This window comes from Polypterus senegalus, chromosome 5 (genome assembly GCF_016835505.1).
Source record: "Polypterus senegalus isolate Bchr_013 chromosome 5, ASM1683550v1, whole genome shotgun sequence".
NCBI lineage: Eukaryota > Metazoa > Chordata > Cladistia > Polypteriformes > Polypteridae > Polypterus > Polypterus senegalus.
In genome coordinates, this window is record NC_053158.1 from 116,245,468 (window position 1) to 116,262,516 (window position 17,049).

The following is a 17,049-nucleotide window of genomic DNA, read 5'->3' on the forward strand; positions in this document are numbered from 1 at the left end:
TGCTATGACAAAGTTTTATTTATTATATGGCTTATTTATTTATTATTCTACATTGATGTGGACCAATCAGAACATCAGAACGTATTTTTCCTTATGTCACCAAGAAGAGCAATTAACTAATAATACAAGGAGAGGTAGAGACGGTAAAATCTCTGAAGAAGAAGAGATTACACAATTGGAAAATACAGAGGCAGAACCGGTCCAGGGAGAGGAACCATGATCAATGCCCTCACAATATACAGTAGTCTGCAATAAGTTCTTGACTCAGCCGACATGGTCCTTCATTATCCCTCCCAAGAAAGGGAATCTCAAATGTGCCAAAACAATAAACCTCATTAGCCATCCCAGCAAAGTCATACTGAAGATAATATTTAATAGGCTGAAGCCTCGGAATAAAGAGATCATTGCTAGGGAGGAAGCAAGCTTTAGACCAGGCAAGAACACCACAGAGCAAATCTTCAATTTGAGAATCTGTTTTGAGAAATATCTCAAAAGTCCTCGGCAATGATCCACTGGGGTCTGTTTCAAGATAATTGTTGGAGTTGAGCATGGATGTCAACTGTTACCCACTCATCAACCTAAGAATTGTTGTGGAATGTGTAATGACAGACACAGTGGAAGACCATGAAGGATTAATCAGTATAAATGGCAGATCAATTATGAGTGTTCATTTTGCCAATGACATTAATGGACTGGCTGGGGAAGAAAAAGAGTTGGTCAACTTAGAAGAAAACCATTTCACGGGCTTATAGCATGAAAAACAGTGCAGAAAAGTCTATGACTAAACTGATGGCCAGTTACATCAATGACATCAATTTGACATCAAAGTCAATAGCAATATATTTAAAACCGCTTTGAGTTTCAAGTACCAGAAAGCAGTTGTTTCAGCTGAAAGTTCTATGTCTGAAATCCTGGCCAGGATGGCTCAAACAACAGGAGCACTCATGCAACTTAAGCTCATCTGGAATGACAACACCACCCTTAGTTCCAAAGTGAGACTGATGTGTTCCCTTGTCATGTCAATTTTCTTGTATACATGTGAAAGGTGGACCCTCATATAGTGCTTCAGAGAAGAATTCTAGCCTTGGAAATGAGATGGTATTGAAAGGTCTTGAACATTTCATACACTAGGCATGACAGAAATGAGGAAATCCACTAGAAGAGCACAGATCTCATCAGAACTCTTAATAATTTTTTAGCCATTGTCAAAAACACAGAAACTGAAATGGTATGGCCACATCACCAGTTCATTAGATTTTGCAAAGACCATCATCTTACGAGACGCAATGCCAGGAAGAAGGAAGCATGGTAAACAAAAGAAGAGGTGGGAGGACATTAAAGTGCAGACAGGCCTGCACTTCAGTACTCCCGGGTAGCTGTGATGAACAGACAGAGGTGGATTGTCTTCTGCCTGAATAGATTCTGATAGACCTATGTTGTAGAATAACCAGTAAAATATAATATAGAGGCAAATGTTTCTCATATTTGTTTGAACAGAAATAGGAGATTTGCCATTCGTACTGTACACAATGGATGTGAATGAATGAATGAATATCTTTATTGTCATTGCACAAGTACAATGAATGTTATCAGTGTAAAACAGCAAATGATAAAACTACAAAAATATATATGAAGATTTATAAAAGGAATTCTAAAAGTGGAAAAGCAAAACAAACATCTACGCAACCAGATATTTTTCACATTCTGCTAGTATTCATTGCCTAATTTGTTCCCTTTAAAGTTTCACAGAATGAGTATATAAAGTGATTACTAAAACTATGTACTGTCAATGTTAATTAGTAATGAATAAAAACATGTTTGTGTGTCCATCTGGCTGTCCTGCAGTCTTAACAAAATGACAAATTTAATATGTACACAAAATTGTACAGAGAATATTCCAGAGAGTTTATTTTTTGATAGGCACAAAGGAGTTTGCCAGGTCAGTGAAAACCATATACAACTTTTGTTGTTGCTCTTGTCATATATTTTGCAGACAAAAAGCTACAAATATAATGATAGTGGTGCCTCAGAAATATTTAAAGCCCCAATTAGCACAAACAAATAATTTCTTTAGTAAGCTGATAGAGTACTTTAGGTTCACATTAGTCTGAATTTTCCCAGAGATGAAGAGTGGACTGATGCCTTAGAAGTTTTCACATTTCCAGTTTGTCTCCCTTCTTAACAATGTAGGCATTTCATAGATATGATGATCTTTCTAGATCTTGCTAGTGATCTTTTTGGTATTGTTGAATAGATGTTATCCCACCTGTAGGTCTTTTCATTAATGGATTAAGTGATCTCATAGGATTAGTGGCACACCTAGAGCTGTGTTTTATGGATTTATTGAAACAACTTCAATGGTTAAATAATTGTTCAAAATGTTGCCTATTGTAAATCTAGATGGAAGAATCAATTTTCAGAAGGGATCCACCTTGGGGTTAGAGTGGACTGTAGTGATTTCAGTTCAGTCCAAATCCTTGTGAATTGCATGATGGGTGCCCTGGTTGCACAACTGAATAAATTTACGATAATTGCATACTTGAAATTACATTTATGTGTTGTAGAACAACAGTGATTGACTGGAAAATTCTAGAAAACTGCTCTTTGAGAGGCATGTGGTGACGACAAAAAAAGATAAAGAATTGTTAATGCCACTATTGTATTTCATTTTGTTTTTACTGATTTTAGTACTTTATTACTAATAAATCATAGTCGGTAAGGTATACAGCATTTTATATTTTCAAATTAGATTAGATACTCCATATCTCATATATGCAGAAGGCAGATTAACACTAGAATTACCAGAGTCTACGAAAAAACTCGTAATTCCGGCCCACCTTAAAACCGTTCACACTTCTCCGCCAGCTTCTTTTGTTCTGTAAATGTACCAATTAAGACGAGCAGCAAGCAAGTGGCTATTCCATCCCCCACCGTCGCAGAACGTTCACTAAGTTCTGTCAGTTCATGCCTTGATTGATTACCTGGGAGTGAAGTGGAGTTTTAGAGTGGAAATAATAGATCGTTATTTGGAACACACGCATTTCATGTGTATTCTGTTTCTACAGTAATCTGTGTAAACACATTGTTAAAATAGAAACTTTTTCATATTTTAGTAATAAACGTTACAAAATGTAGGCTTAAACTATAGAATGTGTAAAAGCATGAAGTCCAAACGTAAAGATAAAGACGCTAGATAGATTGTATACAACAGGCAAAAATAGCAACCACTTGATAACAGTATTAGCTATAATGAATGAAAGCATGAATTAATCATCAGAAATAACCGCGATCGACATTTTAAACTTAACAATTAACTTAGGAAAAAAAGAAAAGTTTGCTGGCAGGCAGGCAGCACGGCCATAGTTAAAAAGAAAAATAAAACTAACACTTTCTCCATAGCGAGGAATCGAACTTGAGTCTCTGAGACATGGTAAGAATGCTGCACTCTGAGAGGCAAATCTTAGCGCTACGCCACAGAAGTTGTTGTGTTGTTTTTGAACCTTTTGTGAAGGTGTTTATTTGATCTTTGAAAATCAGGCTTCACACATTCTATAGTTTATGTCTACATTTTGTAACATTTATTACTAAAATATGACAAAGTTTCAGTTTTAGCAATGTGTTTACACAGATTATTGTATAAATGGAACACACATGAAATGCATGTGTTCCAAATAATGATCTATTATTTCCACTCTAAAACTCCAGCAGTTGGGTCACCCCCAGATAATCAAACAAGGTATGAGCTGGGAAAACTTAGTGAACGTTCTGCGACGGTGGGGGGTGAAATAGCCGGCTGCTTGCTACTCCTGTTAATCGGCACATTTAGAAGACATAGGTCGCTGGCGGAGAAGTGGGAATGGTTTTAAGGTGGGCCGGATCTACGAGTTTTTTCGTAGACTCTGGCAATTCCAGTGTTAATAAAGAAAAATAAATAATTTCAGGTAATCATACAAAGCTAATGAAGTGTCCAAAAGGTTACCATTGGTTAAAAATCCTTTATTAACTTAGATAGATAGATACTTTATTAATCCCAAGGGGAAATTCACATACTCCAGCAGCAGCATACTGATAAAGAACAATATTAAATTAAAGAGTGATAACAATGAGGGTATAACAGACAGACAGTAATTTTGTATAATATTAACGTTTACCTCCCAGGTGGAATTGAAGAGTCGCATAGTGTGGGGGAGGAACGATCTCCTCAGTCTGTCAGTGGAGCAGGACAGTGACAGCAGTCTGTCGCTGAAGCCTCTCCTCTGTTTAGAGATGATCCTGTTCAGTGGATTCGGTGGATTTTCCATTATTGACAGGAGCCTGCTCAGTGCCTGTCGCTCTGCCATGGATATCAAACTGTCCAGCTCCATGTCTACAATAGAGCCTGCCTTCCTCACCAGTTTGTCCAGGCATGAGGCATCCCTCTTCTTTATGCTGCCTCCCCAGCACACCACCACGTAGAAGAGGGTGCTCGCCACAACTGTCTGATAGAACATCTGCAGTATCTTATTGCAGATGTTGAAGGATGCCAGCCTTCTAAGGAAGTATAATCGGCTCTGTCCTTTCTTACACAGAGCATCAGTATTGGCAGTCCAGTCCAATTTATGATCCAGCTGCACTCCCAGGTATTTATAGGTCTGCACCATCTGCACACAGTCACCTCTGATGATCACGGAGTCCATGAGGGGCCTGGGCCTCCTAAAATCCACCACCAGCTCCTTGGTTCAGCTGGTGTTCAGTTATAGGTGGTTTGAGTCGCACCATTTAACAAAGTCCTTTATCATTTTCCTATACTCCTCCTCCTGCCCACTCCCGATGCAGCCTACGATAGCTGTGTCGTCTGCAAACTTTTGCACGTGGCAGGACTCCGAGTTGTATTGGAAGTCCAATGTATATAGGCTGAACTGGACCGGGGAAAGTACAGTCCCCTGCGGCGCTCCTGTGTTCCCGAAACGAACATACTGAGGTCTGTCTTTAAGATAGCCCACGATCCATGCTACCAGGTATGAATCTACTCCGATCTCTGTCAGCTTATCCCTAAGTAGCAGAGGTTGGATAGTGTTGAAGGCACTAGAGAAGCCCAGAAACATAATTCTTACAGCACCGCTGCTTCTGTCCAAGTGGGAGAGGGATCAGTGTAGCATATAGATGATGGTATCCTCCGCTCCCACCTTCTCCTGGTATGCGAACTGCAGAGGGTCGAGGGCGTGGCGAAGCTGTCGCCTTAGGTGGTGAGGCAGCAGCTGCTCCATGGTCTTCATCACATGTGATTTCAGAGCGATGGGACAGAAGTTGTTCAGCTCACTAAGACATGATACCTTTGGGACTGGGGTGATGCAAGATGTTTTCCAAAGCCTTGGGACTCGCCCCTATTCCAGGCTCAGGTTGAAAATGCGCTGTAGAGGACTCCCCAGCTCCATCTAACAGGCCTTCAGCAGTCTTGGCGATACTCCATCTGGACCCGCTGCTTTGCTGGCACAAAGTCTACTCAGCTCTCTTCTTAACTGGGCTGCTGTAATTGTGGGTTGGGGGGAAAGTCTCTCCTATGTTGGCATCAGCAGAAGTATAGGTGGAGGGTGCAGTACTCTGAGGCGAGAGTGGGTTAGGGTGGTCACACCTGTTGACGAAGTTGTTCATCTGGTTTGCTCTCTCCACGTCTCTCTCAATGGTGGCACCCCACTTCGAGCTGCAGCCAGTGATGATCTTCATTCCATCCCATACTTCCTTCATGCTGTTATTCTGCAACTTCTGCTCCAGCTTTCTCCTGTACTGCTCCTTCGCTGCCCTGAGCTGGACTCTGAGTTCCTTCTGCACGTGCTTGAGCTCATGCTGATTACCGCCTTTAAAAGCCCTTTTCTTCTGGTTCAAAAGGCCTATGATGTCACTTGTAATTCATGGCTTGTTGTTAGCATAGCAGGACAACTTAGGACAATAGTAAGGCATTACAGATTCAAAAGAACATTCAAACTGTTCTTAGTAAAGCAGTTTTTTTTCTAATCAAAGTAAGATACCAATTTTCCTTGTGCATTATATTAGGTGCATGAGGATTCCTCTGGTTTAGAAAGATATGTCAGTATGCTAGCAAAAGAGTGTAAATTATCACAATGAATTGTAGGCAGTAATGTCTCGTAAGATGTCATTTAAGGCAGCAACATCCCATTGAGTGTTTGCCCAAACACAGCCATTACAGTGCTACAAATTAAGGTGAACTCAATAGTGTCAGATACATAAGCAAAAATTATTTTATTCCAATTGGCCCTGAGCTGAGGACTTTTCAAAAACATTTTAGTCGCCAAAAACGGGTATTTGATTATATTGTTTAGAATTATGATCAGGACCTGGATACATTTTAGAAAAAGGTCATGTACAATTTGGAGAAGTTTCACTGTATTTTGCCTTTAAGTGTCACTTGTACTGGTAGCAGATTTGGAGTAACTATTAAATTCACTTCTACTTCTACTTAGCTACCTAGCTATTTAATGTTATTAAACTAATGTATGGAGCAAAGCAGACAGGAAGGAATTTGTACACATTTTTCCATGCCTATCAAAGCTTCTACAAATTAATTTTGTAGTATGTATATTTGCAACCCAGTAGCAAAACCAGGTTTCCCCCATAAACTTTGTTTTTGTGATTGATGTGCTTAACAATGATATCAGGGGTGAGATCTGGGAATTTTTATATAATAATGTGGCCATGGCAGAGCCTAGAACAGTGACAGAGAAAGAAAAATTAAAGTAAATTCTGGAAAATTGGGGGTAACTGTTAGTTGCAGGAGGAGATGGGAGACTGTTCATGAAAGACGGAGGAGACTTACACCTAAAGAACAGAGAAATTTAAACTTGGAGTCAGTTGTAACTCAAGAGCAGAATGGTGAATTGGAAATAGGTGAAAATAAAAGCACATAGAAGAAATGGCAGGAGTTGTTGAATGCCAAGCAAAATAACTATAACAGTAATGAGGACAGTGTTGAAGTATGATGCACGGACATAGGCAATATGAAAAAGAAATGAGAATGCTGAAGGAGTAAATTAGAGATGCTAGAGGTCATATGGTCATGCGCTAAGTAGCACAAAAGAGGGAGATGAACTAAGAAAGAACCAGAGGCTTAGATTGGGGAGACTGAATTAAGAGGCTGAGGGAGTGGATGTAGAGTAGAGGTAGCTAACCCCTAGCAAAGGCACAGCAAAATAATTAAAAGTTACATATAACTTTTAGAATCCTCTCTGCTTTAGATCTTTGAAGAATTAACATTTTTTAATATGTGGCCTGAATGAAGTTACAATTATGATTAATTTTCAATAGAAGGATTTGGTTTTATATATTATATATTTGACAATGTTACGTCTCAACACATTTAGTCAGGCTGCTAAAGTTAAGATTGAGATTTTATTTATTGTTTATGATATCTAGATAGGTGAGCTGCTCTGAAACAATTAAAAAAATCTAATTTAAGGTAAACTGCAAAACGCTTTACAGGAAATATTGTATGTCATTAATCAAGAGTTCTTAACCTTTTTTTTTCCACTAAAGGCTGCAGCTCTAGTTGCCAACAAGCTAAGTGGTCTGTACAATAATAAATCAACATGTTTCCTTGAAAAGGACATTAAGTGTTAAGCCTACATGTAAAAAACAATATTATGTTTACTTGGTAATGTTGTCCATAATTTTACAATTTTTTGTTGTGATCAGATCTTTATAAAACTTGACAATGTCAAAGAACACTGCATAAAGAAAAAGTAGAACACCTTTTTACAATTAGTAAAAACAAAAACAACACCAGCCAAACCCTGTTTCTTTAAAAATTAATTAAAAGACACTGTACAGTTTACTTAAAATAGGTTTCTAAATAAAACTGTTAACTTTTCAGAATTAGCAAGTACTTATGCTTTTTGATGCTGCCTACAGATCATTTCTTTATAGTCAGGAGATAAAGTTGAAATTGCAAATTACTAACTGAGAGATGTACGCAAAATAGAAACTTAACTTTGGCACATTGCCTAGTACATATGATGAGGACCAGTGTCAGAAAATACAAGAACTGAGAGAAAAAATCACAAAAATATATGTTGCATACAGTTTAATTTATGTTTTCATTTTCAAACCCTTACATTTTAAACACCCTGAATAGGTCACAAAAAACTAAAAAATATGTTCTTATTTGGTCAATGTATTATTAATTAATTTTAATAATAATAGATCAGTAATGGACTAACTGCTGCCTCACAGTTAGGAGACCTGGGTTTTCTTCCCGGGTCCTCTCTGCGTGGAGTTTGCATGTTTTTCTGTGTGGGTTTCCTCCCATAGTCCAAAGACATGCAGGTTAGGTGCATTGGTGATCCTAAATTGTTCTTTGTGTGTGCTTGGTGTGTGGGTGTGTGTGTGTGCCCTGTCGTGGGCTCGCGCCCTGCCTGGGGTTTGTTTCCTGCCTTGTGCCTTGTGTTGGCTGGGATTGGCTCCAGCAGACCCCGTGACCCTGTAGTTAGGATATAATGGGTTGGATAATGGATGGATGGATGGATAGATCAGTTATGCAATACAAATATATATATATATATATATATATATATATATATATATATATATATATATATATATATATATATATATATATATATATACTGTATATGCATATATATATATATATATATACTGTATATGCATATATATAGGGCGGAGAGGCACGGTGGCACAGTGGATAGTACTGCTGCCTCGTAGTTAGGAGACCCGGGTTTTCTTCCCGGGTCCTCTCTGCATGGAATTTGCATGTTTTGCCTGTGTCTGTGTGGGTTTCCTCCCATAGTCCAAAGACATGCAGGTTAGGTGCATTGACGATTCTAAATTGTCTCTAGTGTGTCCTTGGTGTGTGTGTGTGTGTGTGTGTGTGTGTGTGTGTGCGTGCGTCCTGCGGTGGGCTGGCACGCTGCCCAGGGATTTGTTTCCTGCCTTGTGTCTTGTGTTGACCGGGATTAGCTCCAGCAGACCCCTGTGACCCTGTAGTTAGGATATAGCAGGTTAGATGATGGATGGATGGATATAAATATATATATATATTTATTGTGGAGCCGACCCGGACACAGACAGGCGGACATGTTGTTACCACCACACGTTTATTATATACAATTATTTACAATTATAATGGTCACTCAGACCCAGTCCAAACCCCAACACACAGTCCTGGCCACACAAATGCCTCTCTTCGGGCCGCCTCCACACTCCTCACGTGCCTTGTCCTTTTTCCACCCGACTCTAGCGCTGAATGAATGGAGACGGCCCCTTTTAAACAGTCCCCGGATGAGCCCCTGGTGTTCCCGGCTGTCCTCCCGGCAGCTCTCCGGGTGCCGTCCTAAATCTTCCCCCCAGCACTTCTTGGTGTGGCAGAAGTGCTTGTTTAACAGGTCCCCAAGGCATTGGGGCGCCTCCTGGCGGTGACCACGGGCCCCTACAGGGTGGAGCTTCCATGCCCTGTACCCGTGGCCCCCAGAGCAACAAGGAAGGCGGCCCCCACATGATCCATGGTGGGCTCTGACCCTCTTCCGGCCCCTCACGGCGTCCCGGGTCGTTGCCCCTGGCATCCCTGACAATATATATATTTATATTTATTTATTTATATATATATATATATATATATATAGTAGGATGCAAAAGTTTGGGCAACCTTGTTAATAGTCATTATTAAAAAAAAAAAAAGTCAGTTAAATATATCATATAGGAGACACACACCGTGATATTTGAGAAGTGAAATGAAGTTTATTGGATTTACAGAAAGTGTGCAAAAATTGTTCAAACAAAATCAGGCAGGTGCATAAATTTGGGCACCACAGAAAAGAAATTAAATCAATATTTAGTAGATTGGCCTTTTGCAGAAATTACAGCCTCTACAGCTTCCTGTAGGTTCCAATGAGAGTCTGGATTGTGGTTGAAGGTATTTTGGACCATTCCTCTTTACAAAACATCTCTAGTTAATTCAGGTTTGATGGCTTCCGAGCATGGACAGCTCTCTTTAACTCACACCACAGATTTTCAATTATATTCAGGTCTGGGGACTGAGATGGCCATTCCAGAACGTTGTACTTGTTCCTCTGCATGAATGCCTTAGTGGATTTTGAGCAGTGTTTCGGGTCGTTGTCTTGTTGAAAGATCCAGCCCCGGCGCAGCTTCAGCTTTGTCACTCATTCCTGGACATTGGTCTCCAGAATCTGCTGATACTGAGTGGAATCCATGCGTCCCTCAACTTTGACAAGATTCCCAGTCCCTGCACTGGCCACACAGCCCCACAGCATGATGGAACCACCACCATATTTTACTGTAGGTAGCAGGTGTTTTTCTTGGAATGCTGTGTTCTTTTTCCTCCATGCATAACGCCCTTGTTATGCCCAAATAACTCAATTTTAGTTTCATCAGTCCACAGCACCTTATTCCAAAATGAAGCTGGCTTGTCCAAATGTGCTTGAGCATACCTCAAGCGGCTCTGTTTGTGCTGTGGGCGGAGAAAAGGCTTCCTCTGCATCACTCTCGCATACAGCATCTCCTTGTGTAAAGTGCGCCGAATGGTTGGACAATGCACAGTGACTCCATCTGCTGCAAGATGATGTTGTAGGTCTTTGGTGCTGGTCTGTGGGTTGACTCTGACTGTTCTCACTATTCGTTGCTTCTGTCTATCCGAAATCTTTCTTGGTCTGCCACTTCGATCCTTAACTTGAACTGAGCCCTTGGTCTTCCATTTCCTCAATATGTTCCTAACTGTGGAAACAGACAGCTTAAATCTCTGGGACAGCTTTCTGTATCCTTCCCTAAACCATGATGGTGAACAATCTTTGTCTTCAGGTCATTTGAGAGTTGTTTTGTGACCCCCATGTTGCTACTCTTCAGAGAACATTAAAGGAGGAGGGAAACTTACAATTGACCCCCTTAAATACTTTTTCTCATTATAGGATTCACCTGTGTATGTAGGTCAGGGGTCACTGAGCTTACCTAGCCAATTTGAGTTCCAATAATTAGTTCTAAAAGTTTTGGAATCAATAAAATTACAATGGTGCCCAAATTTATGCACCTGCCTGATTTTGTTTGAACAATTATTGCACACTTTCTGTAAATCCAATAAACTTCATTTCACTTCTCAAATATCACTGTGTGTGTCTCCTATATGATATATTTAACTGACATTTTTTATCATAACAACCAACGATTTATACAGGAAAATAATGACTATTAACAAGGTTGCCCAAACTTTTGCATCCGACTGTTTATATATAATGTAGGCTATAAATTACCAAAAAAAGGACTCTTTAAAGCTTTATTAGCTGTAGTCAATTTGAATATGTAATGAGTTAACCAATCAAACTCCCTATGTTATCTCACATCCTTTAACACTAGAATCCTTGAAGCCTACGAAAATATCCGTAATGCTGGGCCACCTTAATTTCCCTCACACCTCCTTATCAGTGCCTTTGTTTTGCAAATGCGTCAATCAGAACATGCAGCAAGCAGCCTGCTATACCATCTCTCACCTATGCAGCTGAAGTCTGTGTGGTGTCTGGAATTGTATAGGGTAAATTATATATCATTATTTGCAATACATACTGTCCATTTCATGTGTGTTTCATGTCTACAATGATCTGTGTAAATGTAGAATGACAAGAAATGTTTAACACATAACTACAACAGATTTTTTTCATTAGTTCAGATCAGGTCAGATTGGGGAGCATGTATTGGTACAGCACGTTGCCACACCCACCATACAACAAAACAACTCGGGAGCCTGGTTAGCAACCCCCAGGCAGAAGCGGTCCAGTCCCACCCTCCGGAAATGACCCTCTATCTGCCATAGCCAGGTGTTACATGGGCAACCCCTTGGCCTGGTCCAGCCACTCTGATCCTCAACAATGAGGATCCTGTGAGCAGGATCAACCACAGGGAATCATGCCAAATGGTTGTACTGCTGTAACTGATGCTCCTTCACAATGCAGGTAATGTGCCTCAAAATGTTGACATGCAATGTATAATGTGTGAAGACTGAAATCCAAATATCAAATAAACATTTTCACAAAATGTATAACAAAATAGGTGTGCATCTGTTTAAGAATCTAACCGAAGAAAAATAAATTGTTCAATTTACGTGTAAAAACCAAAGCCAAATATCAAACGATATAAAGTAGATATGTCCGCTTTGCTGGTGCAGAGGTAAAAACTGTTCAACTGCTTGCTGCTGCAAATAATCTAATCACATGGCAGCAACTCAATGCATTCAGACATGTAGACATTGTCAAGTTGACCTGCTGAAGTTCAAACTGAGCATCAGAATGGGGAAGAAAGGTGATTTAAATGACTTTGAATGTGGCATGGTTATTGTTGCCAGGCAGGCTGGTCTGCATATTTCAGAAACTGATGATCTACTGGAAATCTCACACACAACCATCTCTATGGTTTACAGAGAATGTCCAAAAAAGGGAAAATATCTAGTGAGTAGCAGATATTTGCTATACCTTGGGGTGGCTATACCTTGTTGATGTCTAAGGTTAGATGAAAATGGACAGACTGGTTTGTGCTGTTAGAAAGGCAACAGTAACTCATATAACCACTCATTACAACTGAGGTATACAGAAGAGCATCTCTGAATGCACAACACATCGATCCTTGAAGCAGATGGGCTAACAAAAGCAGGAGACTACACTGGGTGCCATTCCTCTCATCTAAGAACAGGCAACCGAGGCTGCAATTTGCATGGGCTCACCAAAATTAGACAACAGAAGAAAGGAAAAACAATGCCTAGTCTAATGAGTCTTGATTTCTGCAGCAACATTCAGATGGTAGGGTCAGAATATGGCATCAACAACATGAACTAATGGATCGATCCTGCCTTGTGTTAAATGGTTCAGGCAGGTGGTGGTGGTGTAATGATGTGGGGGATATTTTCTTGGCACACATTGGGCCCCTTAGTAGCAACAGAGCATTATTTAAATGTCATGGGCTACTTGAGTATTGTTACTTTATGACCGCAGTGTACCCATCTTCTGATGGCTACTTCCAGAAGGATAACGCACCATATCAGAAAGCTCAAATCATCTAAAAACGGGGTTGTTGAATGGGACAGTGAGATGACTGTACTCAAATGGCCCCACAATCACCAGATCTCAATCCAATAGAACACCTTTGGGAAAGGGTGGAATGGGGATGTGCAGCCAACAAATGTGCTACCATGTCAATAAGGACCAAAATCCCTGAGGAATGTTCCCAGCACCTTGTTGAATCTATGCCATGAGTAATTATGGCGGTTCTGGATGCAAAAGGGGGTCAAACCTGGTACTAGCAAGGTGTTTCTAATAAAATGACCCGTGTGTGTATCTTTTTGTAAGAATAAATACACTCTAAACCTTTGAATTATGCAGAAATAAGCACCAAACCAAATGTTAGGTTATATTATCAAAACTGGTGACTATTAATCAAGGAACATGTTGCTAAGACTGTATAATGCACTAGTAAGACACATCTGGAGTACATTGTGCCATTCTGATCACCACACTAGCACAAAGACATATCAGCATTAGATTTTGGGCCACGAAGAACAAATGAGTTCATCCAGTGACTAAATAGAAAATAAAGCCTTTTTACTCTTTAGTAAAGAAAATGCTGTCTAGGTCTTAACAATTCCCAAAGGCATCAATAAAGTTAATTTGCCTGAGGTTTTTTTTTTTTTTTTAAGGTGAAATTGTAAATTCAAGGACACCAGCAGAAATTTAACTTAAGTGTATTTAAAACCAAAGCCAAGAAACACTTCTTCATACACAGGGTTGTGGGACTCTCGAACAAGCTCATGTAGATATGTAGATGAAGCAGAATCATTGGCAACTTTTAAAAAAGAATCTGGATCAGATGTTGTGATAACTTAGCTATTAGTGTTTTTTTATTTAACCCCAGCTATAATCTCTCTCCTGTTCTCAGGATTTTGTTTTTTTGGCACGCTTTGCCAATAAACATACAAATATTTGCTTAAACCAAAGATTTCCTCCCACATTCTAAAGATTTGTATGTTTTGTCAGTTGGTGTCTCTAAATTAGGATTGTGCATTTCCATCACAACTGGGGTTGTTTCCAGACTTACCTCAGTCTTGCCAGGATAGACTATGCTTCTCTAAGACTCTGAATGGGGAATAAGAGGAGTTAAAAATTGAATGAAGGAAAGTTAGATAAATATGATGAGATTAGTTAATTGAAATTTGTGTAACTTCCAAGTAATTAAATAATTTTGATATATACCATATCAATTGTCCTTTATAATAAATAATACTTTTTAAATGAAAAGTGAACTTCTTCCACAAACAATTTGCTTAAAGCATTAGTGAAAATAGCAAAAATAGCTCTGTCCCTTTTAGATTTTTTTAAAGTGCTGCAGATACAGTAAAACAAATATTTCATAGTCCATTATTTTTCTTTCGATGTATAGATGCAGATGATGCTGAGGCAAAGAAGAGTGAAGAACATAACACCTTGTTTCAGGGAAACAAGCTGCTATCTTTCTATGACATACAAGAAGAAATAGGGAGGTAGGTTTGACTATTGAGGATTACTTAGATGTCTACCCTAGAATAACTAATATGTTTCAACACCTTTTGGCTTGTCAGGGAGATTTTACACATGTTAAAAAAATTGGAAGAAAAACATGTTTAAAGAATATGAATCACTGAGCGCAACAAAAACAGGTGGAGAAAATGGCTGAATAAACATATTAAAGATAAACATTATATATTACCAGATATTGTATTTCTTTTCATAGTGAATGAATATCTGAAGTAATGAATAATTGAATATTGCAGTTCTTGGTGTCAGCCTCAAAATATTAAGATAAAGTATTTTAAGATGTTGTGTCTTCATGGGAAAATAATTAATTAAATTGCACTTTTAGTTGTTTTTCACAATCACCTACTTACCATAAAGTGTAAGTTGTTTTATCAGTTACTATTATACTATTATTAGCAGCCAATTGATTTAAAATTTCTGTTTAGACAGATAAACTTGGCTTGTATGGAACTGAAACATGGAAATAATTGTGGAATGAGTAAAGTATGTACTGTATTCTTTTACTTCCACGTGTACCATACATACCTTGTTAGCCCTATACTAAATGGTAAATGGTAGTGATGGTCTGCTGGATCTATTGAAGAGGTTCTATTGAAAAAAGTAAACTCCTGGGTCATTTATTCTCACTCCTTAAAAAATACAAAATGAACTGAACATGAAGTAGTTCAAAATTGAATGTGAATTTGTTCATTTTAATCTGTGTGAACTGAACTTTGAGGTAGTTCTTGTGAGGTGTGAACTTGCACAGCACTTTGTATATCCCATATTGCCTGATTTCTGTAATAAGAAAAACAAAGACTACAAGTCTAGCTTTGTGAATGACTTCTCAATAAACTAAGAATTGTGATTTAGGTTTCTTTCCAAATCTCAAAAAGTGTAGTTTAATAAAAATTCCAGATAATAAGAATGAAACAAGTTTACAGTTGATGAGGAGCATCTGCAGTATATACAACTGTAACAAATAGTTGTCTTTACATTTTACAGATGTCACACATTCAGGTAAATTGAAACGAAATTAGATGTGTGGAAAGTAGTGATTTTGTGCAACTTTATTTTTTTCAGGGGATCTATTAGTTATACTAGAAAGGTAATAAACAAAGAAAATAGAGTTGCCTGTGCTGCCAGATTCATCCCTCTCAAATCCAGCACCAGACAGCAAGCATACCAAGAGTGGAGAATTTTGTCCCAACTGAGTCATCCCAAGATTGCCAGCTTACTTGATGCTTTTGATACTAAACGGACCCTTGTGCTTGTCATGGAACTGTATCCTTTTTCTACTGAGGATCTCACATTACTCTGAATACAGTGATTCATAAATAGAACTGTTTATTCTAATTCCAAAGCTAAACTGAAAAAAGCTGTAGTATAAATGATATGTAAATTTTAAAACTAAACTATCAACCAGAACTTTAACTAACTTCCCATGTACGTTAGAGAGTGTGCCTACCTAGGTTCTAAATAGTTTAAATTATGTGGCAATCAACCCACTTTGTAATCTAGGTTGCCCAGAGTTAGTGATTTGAAAAGCAGTATGGGTGATGGAAAATCATACGACATGTGGATCCACAAAGAGTGAATGCACAATGTCCAGATGTGCACATGCTTTCATTTACATTTACAATTATTTGCTTAGCAGATGCTTTTATTAAAAAGTGATTTACAAAATAGGTCAACATAATCGATTAAACATCATTTTTGGGGTCCGTTTAAGAACTAATGTTACAGAACAAAGTTACATCACATCACCAAACATATTGAAAGTAAATTAAACCTCCTTAGTTACAAGAACCTATCCATTATTAGACAGGAGGTGGCCAGCTTGTTCGTCCAGCTAGGAGCTACACATGAAAGAGTTTGAAATTAGATTTTAGGCCATGCAGAGGTGGCATCAACAGGCTCCATTCACCAGCAGACCAGAGCATAGAACCTAACAAGTGTTTCCAAATACATTAACTACTCTGTAGGCAAGCGTCAAGGATTTGAGGATAATATGTGATGCTTCTTGGAGCCAATGTAGGGATCTGAAAAGAAAAGTGAAATATGTCTTACCTGGATGAACACCAGATTCTTATCACTCAAATTCTTTTTTCTTAATTGCTTTTTGAACTGAAGTGCTGTAATGCAAGCATAAACATATCTTACGCTCTAAATGTCTAGCTGAAATTATTTCCAGAGAAGATAGTCTGTAATATTATTTTCAATTGTTTAAAGTATGTCATCTATTAACTGTTTCTTTAAAATATTGTTCAGATGTTCAGGTCGAGATATTTTAGACCATTTGCTTTCCAAAGACTTTGTTACGGAAACTCAGGTAAGAGGCTTTTGCAAGCTACTATTTGAGTCTTTCTGAATAATAATGCAGTTTTTTGAACTTTGCATTTTGGACCAGTTATTCTCAATCCCAGTACACAAAATGTGTTTATATTTTTTCTGTATATTCACATACTGAATCAACACAAACTGCAGCAACAGTGCCCAA

General features: G+C 38.6%; 1 protein-coding gene across 1 annotated transcript in view; it reads left to right on the top strand.

Annotated features, from left to right (window-relative positions):
• The first annotated feature begins 920 nt into the window (after positions 1-920).
• LOC120529892 (obscurin-like) overlaps positions 921-17,049 on the top strand; it is a 177,068-nt gene continuing 160,939 nt past the window's right edge. Inside the window, exons 1-5 of the mRNA XM_039754109.1 lie at positions 921-992; positions 1,218-1,308; positions 14,437-14,536; positions 15,633-15,833; positions 16,821-16,881. Of these exons, the coding sequence (XP_039610043.1) occupies positions 921-992; positions 1,218-1,308; positions 14,437-14,536; positions 15,633-15,833; positions 16,821-16,881 (525 nt within the window). The remainder of the gene's footprint in view (positions 993-1,217; positions 1,309-14,436; positions 14,537-15,632; positions 15,834-16,820; positions 16,882-17,049) is intronic.